The sequence below is a fragment of the Chaetura pelagica genome, unplaced genomic scaffold (genome assembly GCF_000747805.2).
Source record: "Chaetura pelagica isolate M959 unplaced genomic scaffold, ChaPel_1.0 scaffold954, whole genome shotgun sequence".
NCBI lineage: Eukaryota > Metazoa > Chordata > Aves > Apodiformes > Apodidae > Chaetura > Chaetura pelagica.
The window spans coordinates 622662-638816 of NW_009952907.1; the positions used below are offsets into that span (position 1 = coordinate 622662).

Genomic DNA, 16155 nt, shown 5'->3' on the forward strand with positions numbered 1-16155 from the left:
AAGAAAAAAAACACGCATTAAATCTTTACCACGCTGAAGTCACTGGGAGCTTTATTGTTGACTTCACTGAGCTAAAGAAATACCTCTCCTCTTGGGCTTTCCTAGTACCAGTCCCCTAGGTTATGAGGGATGTAGGAAAGGGTTGCTTTCCTGTTTTCACAGACCAGGAAACGGAGGAAGACCAATCAGCTTCCCCCAGGCATGGGAAGTGGTGGCTCTGCATTACTGGCTAGTGTTGTTCCTTTTATGTAACCCCACAGGAGTGAGTTCAGGCCCCACAGCTTTGTGAATGGTCTGGGCTGTTTGCTGTATTTCACCCTTGAAAGGCTAAAAGCTGCTTCTTTCCAATGAAGGAGTATGAGCTTAATATCCTGGGTATTTGCCCATTTCTTGGAGCAATGCTTATTAGCAATTTTAATATTTACAATACACAACTTCAAATGTGTGTCTTCCTCTGCTTGTTATGGTCCTTATAAGAAAAATACAAAATTATTGCCTTGCAATACTTCATCTGTCCTCTACTGTCAAATATCTCTGTCTCTCAGTTGGTATAATCCAGCAATCTAGCAATCTTTTCTTCCCTGTAACTCTCCTCCATCCAGTGTTCATCTGGGTGGTATGTAACTGGGAAAAGAATAGAATGATCTTTCTGTACAAGGTCCTTTTATACTGAAAGTATCACAGCCTTCCAGCATCAGGAGAGTTTGTTAAATTGAGACCATTACCATGGCAGTATAAATTCAAAGCAGATTTTTTTTCAGCAAAAGATCTTCCATTGCCAACACAGATTGTTTTGTTATTTTATTGCTGTTTGGTTGGGTTTTCGTTTTAGTAACTGGAAAGAGCTGTTAAATTTAAATAAAAAAATAAAAAATTATTTATAAAAAAAGCAATTCAATTTCTAAAACAACAACAAAAAATCATGTTTTCAAGATTTAAAGCACTGAGATTTTCTCCAAGATACAATGACCTTAAAATAGGTGTAGCAATTTTTCGTGATGGGCTATTTTGTGTGTAGAGTCTGTAACCACAAACGTTGCCAGCCTGATGCAGTTACAGATCCGATTACTCTGACGTGTACCGAGAGCAGAAGTCACACTTCCAGACGCCCATAAATGAGTAAGACAGGTCCTGCTGATGCAGGAAACGTCGGCAATTAGTCGAAACATTCCTGGGGCTGTCAGAGCTCACACAGACGGAGCCTTAAGCGCTCTCACGCTTTACCTGCGATTCAGTGCTGGGCTGCCCTCCAGCCTGGCCCTGACTTCCAGGTTCCCTCCCTGAGACCCGCGGCGACCTCTGCCATAACCGCCCGGAGCCGAGCAGGGCGGCGAAAAGCCGGTGTTCCCGCGGGAATGCCGCGCGCGCTGGGAAGCGCCGGGTCCGGGCCGGCACGAGCGGCGGCGCCCGCCTGCCCCCTAGCGCGCGCCCCGGGGCGGGGGAAGGACACACACACGGACCCCGCGCTCCCCGCCCGGCCAGAGGGTCCCGGGGGGCACAGGACGTGATGGGATCCCGCAGCTTCCCTCCGACACCCGTGAGGAACCGCTGTTTTGGCCTTGGAAGTGATGGGATCGCTTAATAGCGCCCCTGCGTGTGTCACAACGGAGAAACGCAGCGCTGTTAATACAGTAAATCAAAGCCTGTAGAAGTAAAAGGAGGTTGGATAAACATCTGAGCCATTCACAGAACTGGATTAACCCTGGGGGAATTTTATCACCACAACGCCCTGCCGTGCGTGGAGCTGAGAACCTGCTCCTACGTGTATTCCGGATCCCACCAAATTCTGTTTTAGGGGGACCTAGATCACCCATCACGGGTGGTAAATTCTTCAGCATCCACTAGAGCACGACAGCAGCCCAGCGTTTGCAAAGCTCCTTCCCTGACTGACTTGTTTCTAAGACAGTTGCCTGTTCCTGTTTGGTAATATCTGCACCGTGCATCGAACACTCATCTTTTGGGCCAAACCTTTCAAGAGTTGCTCCAGCCAGCTCAGTGTTCTGGTCACTACAGTTGCACAGACAGACCTACTCGAGACATTTTCAAGTAGCAGAGACACTAACTGATGATTCTCACTAGATTCTGTTGTTATCCATGGGGTAAAGTTGCTGTCAATAAAAAGTAATTCCCAGCAAAGCTTTCCCTAGACACTGACACAGCGTGAATGCCCCTGTTGTCCAGCAGCATTCTAGCAAACTGAGTGCCAGCACACAGGGACACCTGCCCATCATTTGAGAGTGATTGTAACCATTTGCTTAATACCCTGTGCCACTAAACATCATCACTGGCCACTTTTTGTTATTTGCCTTGATCAGATTGTCCTTGGTTATTGGAGGAGGGTGGCAATGGCAATGAAAATGGAACTTTTAAGAAGCAACAAGAATGGCCACTCTGAAAGATAAATGTTGGTGCTCAGTCTCACAGGTCAAGCAAGAAGCAAATGAGTTTGTCAAATAGCAAATAAACGTTTCCCATAAAAACTAACATTAACAGAGAGGGAGTGCATGCAGGAACTAAGGAAATAAGAACAATTGAAACAGCCAGACTGTATATATTATGTGCATGAGAGAGAGAGAGAGAGAAGCAGGATTTTAGCAGCTTTGTCAAAAGGAGGAAATGCAGCTATTTGGGGGGGGGATTTGTTGTTGTTGGGTTTTTTTAATAGGTGGCGAATGTTCGTTCAGCAACATACCTGGCAGATGGTTGCTTTACCATTTCTCATTTGTAAAATCTGTCAAGGCAACATTTTCTGAAACTGTTTTTCCTGAGCAGGTCTTGTTCTTTTCTGTGATAGGCTTCAGATGGCTGAAATCACTCCTGGGTAATAAGGCTGCAGGTCTGACAAAGACTTGCTGAATTTGTACATTCCTTTATGTGCTTAAAAATATATATATAAATTAATGTATCTACTGATCCAACAGAATGGGATAAAACTCTCCTTGTGTCTCTGAACTGAATAAACAGAAGGGTAGTTTGCTTTTATGAGCAAGTGGGAGACCTGGAGGTGGTCCTTGAGCTTTTCTGAGCCAAATAGAAACAAAGTTTTTCCCTTCATTGCTGCCTCATTTGGTGACTTCACTTTCACTTACTCAACAAGGCATTTCTTCTGGTATGCATTATCATAGATGAAATCCAGATTTTACTGTTATAACTTGCCATCCTGTACCAACATTGAACCTACAGGTCAGATCTCTGCTGAGTACCGTGGGTCTTGTTTTCCTTATAGAAACAAGGTATTCAGTTTTAGCCTATTATCTGTTAAGTCCAGCCTAAATGTGGCCACTTTTCTTAATACAGAAGTAAGATAAGGATAAGTTTTTACCGTTCTTTGCAGTTGTCATGCTTCTTTACTAGTCTGACATTGGATGTGCCTTAGTGTGCACCCACTTGTGTCAAATCCAAGCTGAGCTTAGCCATGCCTCTTGGTGTCACTCAGGTCTACACTTGTTGCATCCAGAGTGTTCTCGGTAACCTTTATTTTAAGAGGATACGTTTTGAAGTATTAACAAACTTTTTTCTAAAGAAAAATTTTAAAACACTGAAATGTTGTTCTGCTTTGCTGTGTGTTAGATGGTCAGAGAGGCTCCCAAAGCCTCCAACACACTACACTCATCTCTGTCACTGTGAAGGTGACAGCTGTGCTGGGCTCAAACAACAACCAGCTCACTCCAGCCTGGGCTTCGCCTTTCTCTGCACCATTACTGAATATTATACTTCTGAGGCAGCCACCTGTTCATGCCAGATACATGTTTAAGCCCTGGAAATATCATCAGATACAACCTCAAATCTGTCCTTTTTAAAGACCAGAAGCTAAAAATTCAGCAATGAAAATTAACTTATTTTTTTCTCTCTCTCTTTCCTTCACATAGGTCCTTAAACGCCAAGGTTATGATGCAGCCTGTGATATCTGGAGCCTGGGAATCCTCCTGTATACCATGCTAGCAGGGTGAGTGAGGAACTCTTCCTAGACCAGCAGTTTCAAGTGGGCTCAGCACCTCAGCACTGATTAAGCCAGAAAGATGTCACACATGGAGACAGCAAACTGTCTGGCCTCCTTTGAGAAATGTGCTTGGTTGTATGAGGCAAGAAAATTGATGCCAAGACATAGAATAAGATTTTCTGGAACACATAAATGTTGTTGATACTTAACAAGTTGTTTAGGTTTTTAACAGGCTGTGCCTGTAACTCTGAAAAGGCTCACTCACCACTTATGCAGTGTGAAAGTTTTACACTAGATGAAGAGCATAGGAGTATGAAGACGCATATAAAGTTCACCTTATCCATAAGAAGATGTTTATTAATTTCTATTAATACATGTATTCTATTCAGCTTCATTCTTCTACTGTTGTATTTTTACTGAGGTATCTGAGCACCTTTAAAGGCTAAAAAAAACAACCAACAAAACAAACAAAAAAGAGACCTAAACATACTTTTCAGATGTTATTTGAAAATATTCTGCAGAAAGGACAGAAAGCAAATTAACAGACCAGCAAGAACAGCAATAAGCAGCAGGAACTTACTTGGCAAAAAAAAACAACAAACACACACACCAACCTGTTGGCTGAAGGTAAATATTGACACACAAAGGCCCAGAGAAAGGGACAGATTGAAATAAGCAGTTAAGGATAGAGAGGAATAAGATGCACTGGGGTGGATGAGAAACATAGTGTGCAAACCCAATCTGGAGTTACCGGCCTCCTGAATTTCCTTTCTCTTGCTGGCTGCAGGGTATGGTATGTGCACTTTTATCACACCTAAGTGCAGCTTGAAACTTTTCAGTTACCTCTCACAGCTCTTTAATCTGCTTCATGATCATTCAACTGCGGCAAGGAACTTGGATTCATTCCTAGATTTATACAGAAAACAAAGAGTTGGACCTTACTTTTCTGTTATTCATGTCTTTTGCCTCATGGTTTATAGAAAAAGTGCCAGTATTTTCTACTCCATCTATTTTGTTGCTGATTACAAATGTGTTCGCCATTAGCTGAAATATATTGTGACTTTCTGGGGCAGTGTCCCAGTCTGCTGGGATCTCCAAAAAACTGTTTCTTTCTGGCTAATGCCATAGATTTGCAGTGATACACAAGCAGAATCAGTAAATCTATATCAATACATAATGTATGACCCAAAGTCACATTTGTTTAGCTGATTATATTCAAAATGCTTCTTTTAAATGTGAACAAAAAAAATAATCCAAATACATTTAAATCTGAAATAAAAAGTGCACAAACTAGTGGATAATAAATTAACCAACAGGTGCTGTTACCTCACTTTTTTCCTATGCTTACAGAGAAAATGAAAGTAATGGAAACAGTTGAGAAGTGCTGACTTTCTAGGTGCCACCACTGCATTTAGGGATGGTCTTGTTGTGCCTCATCAGAGGAGAGTTAGTAGGAACTGACTGTTATTTGCAGCCAGGATTTTATTCTCCTCCCATCATCACTATTCTATTGACAATAAAGCAGAGTTAAAACAATTAAAGAGGTAAAACCTGTTTGTTGGGTTTTTTTAAGTATATCTCATTTCTAAAAAAATGAGAACAGAACAAAAAATTTTAAAAAATCTAAACAAACAATTAAGGAATCAGTCTTTTCCTCTGCAGAACAACTTAATAAGAGTAACCACCAGACTGTACAGTTTGGGTGAAAATAAAGCAGTGACATCTGCGGTCCATTCTGGATCCTGGTGCAACTGGAGGCAGTTAGCGCTACATCCTAGAAATCATATACTTGCAAATGACACTGTATTCTTTTTTTAAAACAGGTTCACTCCTTTTGCAAATGGACCAGATGACACCCCAGAGGAGATTCTGGCCAGGATTGGCAGTGGCAAATATGCACTTACAGGAGGAAACTGGGATTCAGTATCTGACACTGCAAAGGTCAGTGAACACTTTCTCAGATTTTATTCTTATTCTCAGAAACAGGCTTGCAGTCTGCAATTATAACAAACTTTAAAGAGAGATAGTCAGAAGGATTATTTCTCAGTGTCTTACACAGTAAAAGCTTGCTTCTTTATGCTTCTGTCACTCTGCATGCAATAGTTTGTCACAAATTTTGGTAGTTTCTTTCATTAAATTTAAGCATAATATAGCACCATCAGTTGTGAATGCTCTTGAGATTTAAATAGCAAAAAACTCTTTTTTTGGTGCAATTGAACTTTTAAAAGAAGTGTAGAGTAGTCAATGGAACTAATTTGTTTTCTATATGTGAAACACATTTTTGCTTCTCGAAGTGACCCAGGAGCAGGCAGTTTACAAACGCATTTTTTACTCCTGTGTAGTTCGCAGTTTCGGCTGCCCATCTATCACAAAGCATGAAAAATTCATCTGGTGCTGAGACTTTTGGACATGAAGCTGTACACTGGTCTATGAGACAGGTAGATGGGCAGGATAGCTGTTAAGCTTCCAGTTGCCTGGCATTAATCAGAAATTTTGATAGAATACAGAGATTCCTGCAGGAGATTTCAGTTTCAGCAACTGGTAGTATCCAATGGAAGAACATTGCTCTGTCCTACCACAAAACTGCAAGCAACCCTACTAACACATTCATCTTGCTACTAACACCTATAAGCCTCACAATTAATTTTTTTCAGATGTTCTGTTTTGAAATTAAAACATTCAGATATGGCAGAACTGATCTTACTGAATTTTAGCCATTTGAATGCTAGATTTCTATTCTAAGCTTCTCTTGTAAGCATGGGTTGGAGTCAGTGAGGAGATGCCTCCAGATGGCATCCTCTCTAGGTGCAGTTTATCACCTGGATGAGGTCAGCAGTAATTAACAGTAAATGGAATACCCTCCACATTAGCTTTTGACTGGATTATCAACTGAGCTAAACTTGCAAATGTTGAAGATCAGACTTTACACTTGCAAAATATAAAGTATATCTAAAGTACTTACCTCTTTCCATTGGACAGGCTGGTGATGACACTGCCACTGAGAAGATCTTGATAAAACCTGCACTGCTATTAATCACTTTTCCCCTTTTACTGTTTTTTTTCCTCTTTAACACAGGACATTGTGTCAAAGATGCTTCATGTAGACCCTCATCAGCGCCTCACAGCAGTCCAAGTCCTAAGACATCCATGGATAGTGAACAGGGAGTATCTGTCTCAAAACCAACTCAGCAGACAGGATGTTCACCTGGTGAAGGTAAATCAACCTTCCTTGCAGAATAAGTTCGTGTTTGTGTAAATATTCTGGAAACTGATAGAGGAATTGGGAAGATTATATGCCACAGAGGCCACATTTGATATGGCACCATATTAACAGTAAAGAATTTTGACCTGTCATATGCTTGATATTTTTAGCTTCAAGCTGCATTGTAATTACCTGGTGGGACTCTGTGCATGTACTGACACCCATTGCTTTGAATCAGAGACACCCCAGCTGTCTGCCAGCCTAAATGTTGTTATCAATTAATGGATATTGTCCATGCATGCCCAATTTTTCAGGAGACTGAAGAGGGAGAGGGGAGTGAAAAGCAGCAAAGAACTTAATTTTAGCCCAGCATTTTCTCTTTCTCTATTTTACAGGGTGCGATGGCAGCCACTTACTTTGCTTTAAACCGAGCACCTCAGGCACCAAGGCTGGAGCCTGTATTGTCCTCCAGTCTGGCTCAGCGGAGGGGCATGAAAAGACTTACCTCTACCAGGTTGTAGCAGTATCCCCAAAAGGCCTCTTTGAAAACCCACAACTTATTATTTGAGAGATCCATCTTCACTTGGCTCGCAGAACTGTTTTGGACAACCTGCACATGAAATCACCAGAACTAGCAGAAGTCCAGCGTAAGGCAAAGTTCTCCTTTGCTCCATCATTTCTTTTACATTCCAGCCAGGGTTCCAAGTTTAACGACTTCATGAAGATGTGCCAATTTTGCCAATAGCTCTTTTTCCTTACTGAGATAAAGCCAAATAAAGTAGGTGTGCTCCTTCCTTCCCATCCTAAGAAATACTATTTTTCAGTCCTTAAGATAATCCATAGCAGCACTGTTTTCATTTTGTTTCTCAAGAAAAGCACTTTTTGCTATGAAGAATGGAAGAGGGTTTGGATATTTTCAGATGTTCCAGGATGTGTCATGATAAAGTGGCTGCAGAGACACATGAATAATACCTTACTTGAAATAAGTGCTATACAACATGAAGGAAAGAGGGCTGTCAGTGCTGGAAATACCTTCTGATTTCAAGAAATGTTTTGCACTTTGTCCATGCCCTCTCTGGAATGAAGCCAGAGGTGTGCATGCCACCAGATCTGACTTGCTTGGTCTCTCAGAGCAGCAAACCTCTGAGACCCTTATTCCTCTGAGGAAATTATTGAGTCTTATGAGACTGTCAGGAAGCATTCATGTAAAACAGTGTAAGCAGGAGCCTGTGGATCTGAGGAGAAAAAGGTTGTGTGCCAGCAAGCAGGTGGTGTGGAAAGACTAAGTGAGGGGGAGCTGAGCAGAAGCAGAGAGCAGCACAGTTGACTTTGAGTACAGTAGTCAAAAAGCCCCATTCCTGCGTGGTGGGAGTGCTGCCAAAGGGAACTAGCATGCAAGGGCTGGCTGGGCAAGCTGGAACTCCCCTTAAAAGCAAGGGATGATCCCTCTTCAGCAGCTGTTACAGAAGAGTGTGGATGGGTGGGTCAGTGCAACCATCCCCCCACTCCATCACCGAGTCTGCTCATGGAGACAGGCTCTGGCAGGCCAAAGTGTCACTCTGGAGCAAGTGAGGCCATTTCCAATCATTGCTCCCTGCCCTTCCCTGGCTGCTCACCCAAATCTGCCTCTGCCACCGAGCATTTCATGTCCCTTCCTGGCTGTTCTGCTCTAGCAGAGATAAACTCCCTGTGACACATGTGTGTGCAGAGAGTACCTACTTTTGAAGAGTCGAGTTAACTCTGTTACAAGCTTTAATAATAATAAATTATGAGGAGAAATGGGAGGATGCTCTGCTTTTCTATTTATCTAAATATGTACATGTGTATTTATATACCTATAGAACAAAAGTTTTGTACCCTAATATCTGGGTTTTCCAGGTTCAGGGAAAGAAAACTTTTTTGAAATGGTCTCAGCAAAATGGACCTTTTTTTCTCATTCCCGATTTCAAAGAAAGTGAGCAAGGTTTGTGGTGTCAGATGTGAACTAATTTTTTATTCTCTTTCTTACTCATCTTGGCTTACAGTAATCACAAGCTGACCAGGATTCTTCTTTGTACTGCTTTTGTTAATTTTTTGTTTTCTGAGTAGATTTTGTCACCTCAGATGCTTTGTGGGAAATGCTAATGTGCTATGTTGGCTTTCTTTCTGTTGTGAAGGGGGAAAAAAGGAAAATGTGAACATGGATCTTCATATCCTACAGATGGTAATTTTTCCTTGCTGGGTAATATGTGCATCTCAGTGCTGAACTGGATTTACCAGATCATTGCCTCACAGTGTCCAAGGGAACAAGGAGTTGCATTTGCTATAGCAATATGCTTCCTAAAACTATCTCTGTTCCAATGTTGACTGAACTTTGGTGTTTGCTTTAGTCTGTTTTTAAATTTAAATTTATTCTTAATAATTTAAATGGATATTTAATGTTCAGGTTTATGTGCTGTGCACAGAGGACTGCTGAAAAGCAGCTCTCCTTGAAGCCCATCTCTTTTTTAGAATAAACAATGCTGTGAAACTTCACACAGTGGCTGAATTGCCTTGGACTGATGTGTGCAAACGTGTAACATGTGTCTATGGTTATATACACAGCAGCCCTCTTTCTCTCCTCTGGCTGTGCTGTGCTCAGTGTCAGCTTTTTGCTGTGTTTACACTTTTCCTCCTGTTAAAAGTGAACTCTCATGCACTTCTGCTAGCACTGCAAGGCAAGTCCACAGGCAGGAGGTATCCTGGCTGAGGCAAAAATGCTCTGGCCAGGCTTTTTTTTCCTTTGAAGTGACTTCTGTCACTGAAGAAGGCATGATGGGCACAAGGATGCTAAGGGCAACATGGAGAGACAGCTGGATTTCTCTGGGACCTCAGGAAACTTGATTTATGCTGTTTCAACAAAACATATTTTTAATGGTCAGTATAATTGTATTGCAGAAACACAGAGTGTTGTAAATATTATATGCAGTTTTTGTCTCCCCTGGAGATTTCCTAGTCAACTTCCATTGCTTTAATTTGCTTTCTCTTCACAACCATTGGAAATGTCTAATCCCTTCTTGATACACTCAGTCGTAATTCTTTGAGAATTTTGAGCATTTTTTTTCATCTGAATGTTATTGTAGGCCAAGTTTAAAGGATAGTGCTCTTCCTGAAGTTTCATGGTTTGAATCTCTTCCTGATTTAGGTCCTTCTAACCCACCAGCTATCACCTTATTAACCAGACAAGGTTTAGGCCACATACAGAAGTATACACATTGATGCTCATTAATTACTTCATAAGCCTATAAATTACATATAATGGGGTTTGCTTATTAAGATTTTGTTGTCAGTGCATCCAGAGGTATGCACAAAAACTGTGATGTCCCAGGTTGTCCAAACAGCAGTGTAGTCAGTGCTTGAGGTGATATACAGAAGAGTTTTTTCTATGGCGTTTTTTAAAATCTGTCATTGAAAATGGTAGTGGTTACACTGGCTGGGGATGGGCAGTTGTTCCCATCCATGGAAGAAGCTGCCCCATCCAGCCTCCCCTCTCTCCCAGCTGTTCATCCCTGCACACCCCCATGATAGATCATCCCCCTTTCCCCAAGCTTCCCATGGGAGGTGCTCTTCTGAGGGGTTTCTGACCTGTTGCAATCAAGATGAACCCAATTAAACAATTTCCACTGTCAGTCTTGCTGATGCAGGTCAGACTGAAATACAAGAGTCTCCACTGGCAAACTGAAGGGACCATCACTCCTGGCAGAGGGAGAAGAACACACTGTTAGCACTTGCTATTTCAGCTGATAGCACCCACCACTTTCCCCAGCCCAGCTGGATCTAGGCAAAGATGCATGGCCTAATTACTGCTACTGCTGCTTTTGTGCCAGCATCTCCTCTGTAGACTCTGTGCTACAGTATAGCTCAGCAAAAAGCATTTACTCTTTCTAGGAGAAAAATTAACTGAAAAAGACTTAGCTTGTATCTTGCTTTCTCTCTCTCTCCATATTTTTACTACATGTTACATTTAACTCCTGAGAGTCTAAAAATCACTTTGAATTAGATCATAACATCTTGAAAGCTATTAGTCCACAAAGTGTCCTAGTGCCTTAGGCTATTATGAAGAGTATAGTTACATTTCTGAACCATCAAGGTGTGCTAAGCAATGACCTTCCAAGGCATACGAATGTGGACCTGTCAGACATATTCAGCTCATCTGGAGTGCTGCTTCAAAAGCTGTCATTCAGCTCAGTAGAGAGGAGTCTGATCAGTAAGGATGAGGCATCTCCCCACACTTTGCCAAGCTAGACCCTACCTCTGCAGCTCCAGGACTTTCAAGAAGCCAAATGGTTCTGATGCAACCGGAAGAATTGCCTTGGTTCCTATGCAGCACCACAGCTTGTGTATATAGCAAAGTTGTGGGAGATGCTGCTCAGAGGAAGAGCTGACCACTGTCCCCCATTAATTTTTACTTGTTTAAAGTATGTTTATTTTTTTCAAGCAAGTTTTAACACCAGATAGCATTTACACAAGTGATGCTCACAGAGACTTTGTAATCAATCCCTACATCTGAAGAAATGGCCATCTGACAAAAGACTTCACATCACCTTGCGCAGTTCCCTGAGATTGCCCCTGGATACTGGAGATGACCCAAGCAGAGAGAGCTGGGAGAACATATTGTGTGACATGATGTCATGACACAATGTTGCGTGTCATGCTCTTAGAAAGTACAGATTTTGTGTCCCTGTGCTTCACCTAACCCTGCACATAATACTGAGACTCTTCTCAGCAAGACTTATGGTTGAATAGGTTTTTGACTGAGTGTGAAAGGGATGATAAATCAGTTGGCTTGCAGGGTAGACCAGACTGTTAGAAATCAGTATGGAGGTCTTTAAGAGAGGGGCTGGTTTTGCCTGTGTAGTGCAGGGATCTCTCTAACAACTTGTCCTTAGCTCTGGTACATCTGAATACATTCAGACCTTGGTGCAGTACAGCAGATGCTGTGTGTCTCTGGTATGAATTATGCCAAGCTGCCCATCCACAGGACTTAAGCCAATATATGTGAGTGCTGATTCTAAAAATGGCAGGCACGAGCTTTCTGTCGACTTCAGCTGCTCATCTGCCCTTTCACACCTCCCTTATCCAGGCCACCATGGGGCAAAGCAAATGTTTGTGTGTCAGAACAAGCGGCTGGGGACAGCGGGAAGGCAACAGCGTCTTTTTTGCCAACAGTACTGTCAACACATCAGTGTGGCTCCAACTTCAGTGTCACCTCTTCCCCTCTGTTTCTGAGTTTCACTGAGCAGAGTGCAGGTGTGGCTTGGAGCCAGGGTGATAAACGATGGGATGTTTGTACAGCAGCAGGTCACCTGAGCCAAGCTGTGCTCACAGAGGGAGAGGACAAGTCCAAGCTTCTGAAAACTTGCCACAAGTTCATATGAACTGCCTGTAACCAAAGGGTGCAGGGCCACAGAGGACATGCCATGGGGAAGTTGACTGTGTATATCTTTGCCACTGTTGACTTTATAAAGAGAACAAAAATCTTGGAGTTTGTTTTTAAATCACCCATTTCTACAGGAAAAAGTACTGATTTGGTAGACTGCTACAGCATTCTAGATGTCTAGTAGGAGTAAGTATGGAAGATATAGCAGAAAAGGAGGTATCTTAGCTTTCACAATAAATTTATTTTCATTCAGATGTTTTGAAACTGTATCTTAAGACACATGTAGCAAAAACACCAAAGCAAATATTTAGAAACAAAGCTCTCTTGCTGAACACCTGCAGATAGTGCCTTTAAACAAGAACCAGGTGAGTTCCAGGATCACATATCTGAATCCTAAAAAACAGGCAAGCAGCACAACTGGGCCAACCACCTCAGATATTCTTTAAATTAAAATGGAAGGCCTAAAATAATGTTAACAATGCTTCACAATAGTTCATAAAAAAAGGAAAATGCACAAGCCTGTTTTCTTTTTCTCTTTTGAAGTACACATCACAATCCTATAGAAGCGTGGATTCTTACCTCCTAGATGACCTTCCTCCTAAAACCCTGTATTGCTCCAAGACATCACAGCTAAGCTGCTTCTGGCACCTCGGTTTCTCTGTGAACAGTCCCAAACTCCCCGACTCAGGTCTTCAGGTCTGCCCACAGCGGGCGCAAGCATCATTTACACGTCCTCTCATATTCTGAAAGTTAGCCAAAACTGAAGTGTTTAAACTAGAAGAAAATTTGAAGTTAAAAGTAAGAATCTCACTGTGTACAGAAATAAATTCTCAGTATTCAGGTGAACAGAGGGTAGAAGCCTGTGCAGAACAAGAATGTTACAGAGCAAATGCACTCACATTAGTACTTACAGCCAAATTTTACCCCAAAACCATTCACAATTTTTTTAAGCCTAGACCTTGCATTTCCATGTGCAGGTGGGTGACAACAACACATCCAAGTCAGCCAGTTAAACAGGCATCTGATCATGCATGTCAATACAGGCTTGCACATGCAAATGTTTTGCAACCCAGAATTTTGGGTCTAAAATTAAGAATTTGGCCCTCTGCATCAGCCTGTGTTGTGTAAACCATGTTCAACGTTGAACTGTACAACCAGTACTTCTTTCTTAGGTGGACATAGTTACCAACTCAATTTACACTCCATTATGTCTCCTAAATGGATGTGATGATGGTCATAGTTTGCAGAGACACCATAGCCTGGAAAGCAAATGAGGAAAATGTGTGCCCTCTGTGATAAAGAGAATTTTGCAAGGAGAGGCTGGAAATAAGCATTTTGAAGTGCAGAAAATGCAATCCCGTTGCTAAAAGATTGTTCCTGATTTTCTACTCAGAGCCAAGTCTTGCCCCCCTCACTCTTGTTGTATTAAGTACCTTAATCCATGTGCTCCTTCAGTGGCAGAAGGGGGACAGCTCAGAGCAGGGTCCTTTCTCCTGTCGCAGTGGAGGGAGGAGTCTGGCCATTAGGTGATGATGTGTACAAGGAGCTTACTTGGGTAGTATTCAATGAATTGGACAAAATATCAAACATGATCTAGTACTTTGTTCACAGGCTCTATATTCGTGTTTACAAACGATGATTTCTGAGGCTCACGCTTTTTACATTTCCTACATACGAAAAGAGCAGCCAGTGTACAGATATTTATTATGTTTACCAGTGTTTCTGAAGAGATTCTTTTATAGTACATGGGTTTATGAGGTGTAATATTTTTATAGCTGAATGATGATCTTTGGACTTTCTATATTGTTACCTACAACTGTTTGCAAATAAGGTCTTTGCTCCCTTTTTTCTCTGCACTGTACCCGGTGTTGCTGCTGCTACTGCTGCTGGCCTCAGCTGCTGCTGCCTCACTGTGACGTGGGCTGATGGAATTGTGAAACTGTGCAAACTAATTTCAAAGAGCTGTGAGTGTGCTGAAGGGCTGGCTGTGTGCTGGGTGCTGCCTGGCAGGAACGATGGGGACCTATGCTCTACCAGAGCAAGAGTTTTCTGTGGATGGCCCCTGAGGACAAGTCTCAGTGTTCTCCTCTGTCTATGCTCTGCCATTTTGGCTTGGCATGCCCATCCTTTCTTTATAAATAAATAAAAAAGGAATAAAAAGGATCCTGGTTGTTTTTGCCTATTTTTTTTCCAGTCCCCAAGCACTGGCCATGTTTGAATGCCATGTGTCAGTCAAAGTAAAAGTGCAGTTACCTTTTCAAATTATACTTGCAGCTGTTACCTCTGTGTAGCCTGAATACTCAAACCTCTGCTTTGGGAGGCAACAAGTAAGACTTTTACCCTCAACAGTAAGTTCATCCATCAGACAAATTTAGGCATTTCACTGCCAGACAAATGAGCACTTTCACGCAAGCTGCCTGGCATGGTTTTCCCTTGACCCTTTGAGACTTTCCAAGGTATGGTACTACTGGCAGCTGTCAAGCAGCTGGAATAGCTTTTTCTGCATACTGAACTTTACTAGTGACCACAAAAGCAGAATCAGCTTCTCCTACTTTGAGGTTCTGCATGTCTGGTGTTACCAGCCCTGAGTCTGGGCATCCTGACACTGGCATCCATATGTGAGGATTTCCATCAGCCCCAGCAGCATTGCAGAAATGAATCCAGCTCAGGATCCCTGCAGGAACAGCATGTGGTACCAGATACAGGGCAACTGCATGTGATTCAGGTCCAAGCAAGCATAACCAAGCAAACTTGGACTTCAAATATGTTACTTATAGGATTTCTGCTCTTACCATAGGTAGTCTCATGCCTCTATTTTCCTGCCAGCTCCTTCTGTCCTACTCTCACTTCTGTCCTTCCTTTCATTCTGTCCCTAAAAGGAACAACCCTTCCTGCTCCTTTAGTCTTCATGGTGCTTCATTACTAGGGCATGCATATGTTACTCCCCATCCTCCCTCCCACCCATGGTCACCACCATGACTTATTCTTCCTTTCTTTTTACCAAGCTTCTGTCTTACAGGTCCATCTCATGACTTTTATAGTATTTCCTGACAGGCAGGCTAGTGTCTCTTGTATTTATAGGCCCAGTGGTTTAAAAAGTAGGATTTCCTGGAGAACCTTAATCATATTCAAGAACATCCAAATGGGAAAACCAAGAGGGGAAAAAGAAAAAAGCTTTCTCTTCTCTCTTCTCTTCTGATTCCTCCTTTAACATGACCATGATGGCGAATGAGACTAATTCAGCCAGTGTCTGACATTACGTAGTTTTGCAGAGAACATGGTTAGGAAGCCCTGTGACATGCCAGGCCCAGGGCAAACACATCTGAGTCTTTCCCTCCAACCCTATAAAATGAGTAAATGAGATGCCTAGAGGCTTTACCTCTCCTGTGGTATACCACTTACCAACACTAATACACTACAGCAAAGTAAATAATAGGTAGTAAAAATAATGGCTTATGCCTGAAGAACACAAGAAGCAGCAATTTTGCATTAAGAGCTGTGAAGAAGAGCTGAAGAAAAGGATTTGTGGCTATGCCCAGCTATTCAGATTAACCACAGAAAACCTTGCAATGCACTGGCTGCTAAAGATGCTGTACTCCCACTGGATGCAAGATG

At 42.2% G+C, this 16155-nt stretch overlaps 1 protein-coding gene across 2 annotated transcripts in view; it reads left to right on the forward strand.

Annotated features, from left to right (window-relative positions):
- RPS6KA2 (ribosomal protein S6 kinase, 90kDa, polypeptide 2) overlaps nucleotides 1-7948 on the forward strand; it is a 162987-nt gene extending 155039 nt beyond the window's left edge. For both annotated transcript variants that reach the window (XM_009995651.1, XM_009995652.1), the window contains exons 18-21: nucleotides 3870-3946; nucleotides 5764-5881; nucleotides 7017-7154; nucleotides 7538-7948. In XM_009995651.1, the coding sequence (XP_009993953.1) occupies nucleotides 3870-3946; nucleotides 5764-5881; nucleotides 7017-7154; nucleotides 7538-7663 (459 nt within the window). In that variant the 3' untranslated portion in view covers nucleotides 7664-7948. The remainder of the gene's footprint in view (nucleotides 1-3869; nucleotides 3947-5763; nucleotides 5882-7016; nucleotides 7155-7537) is intronic.
- The last annotated feature ends 8207 nt before the right edge of the window (nucleotides 7949-16155 follow it).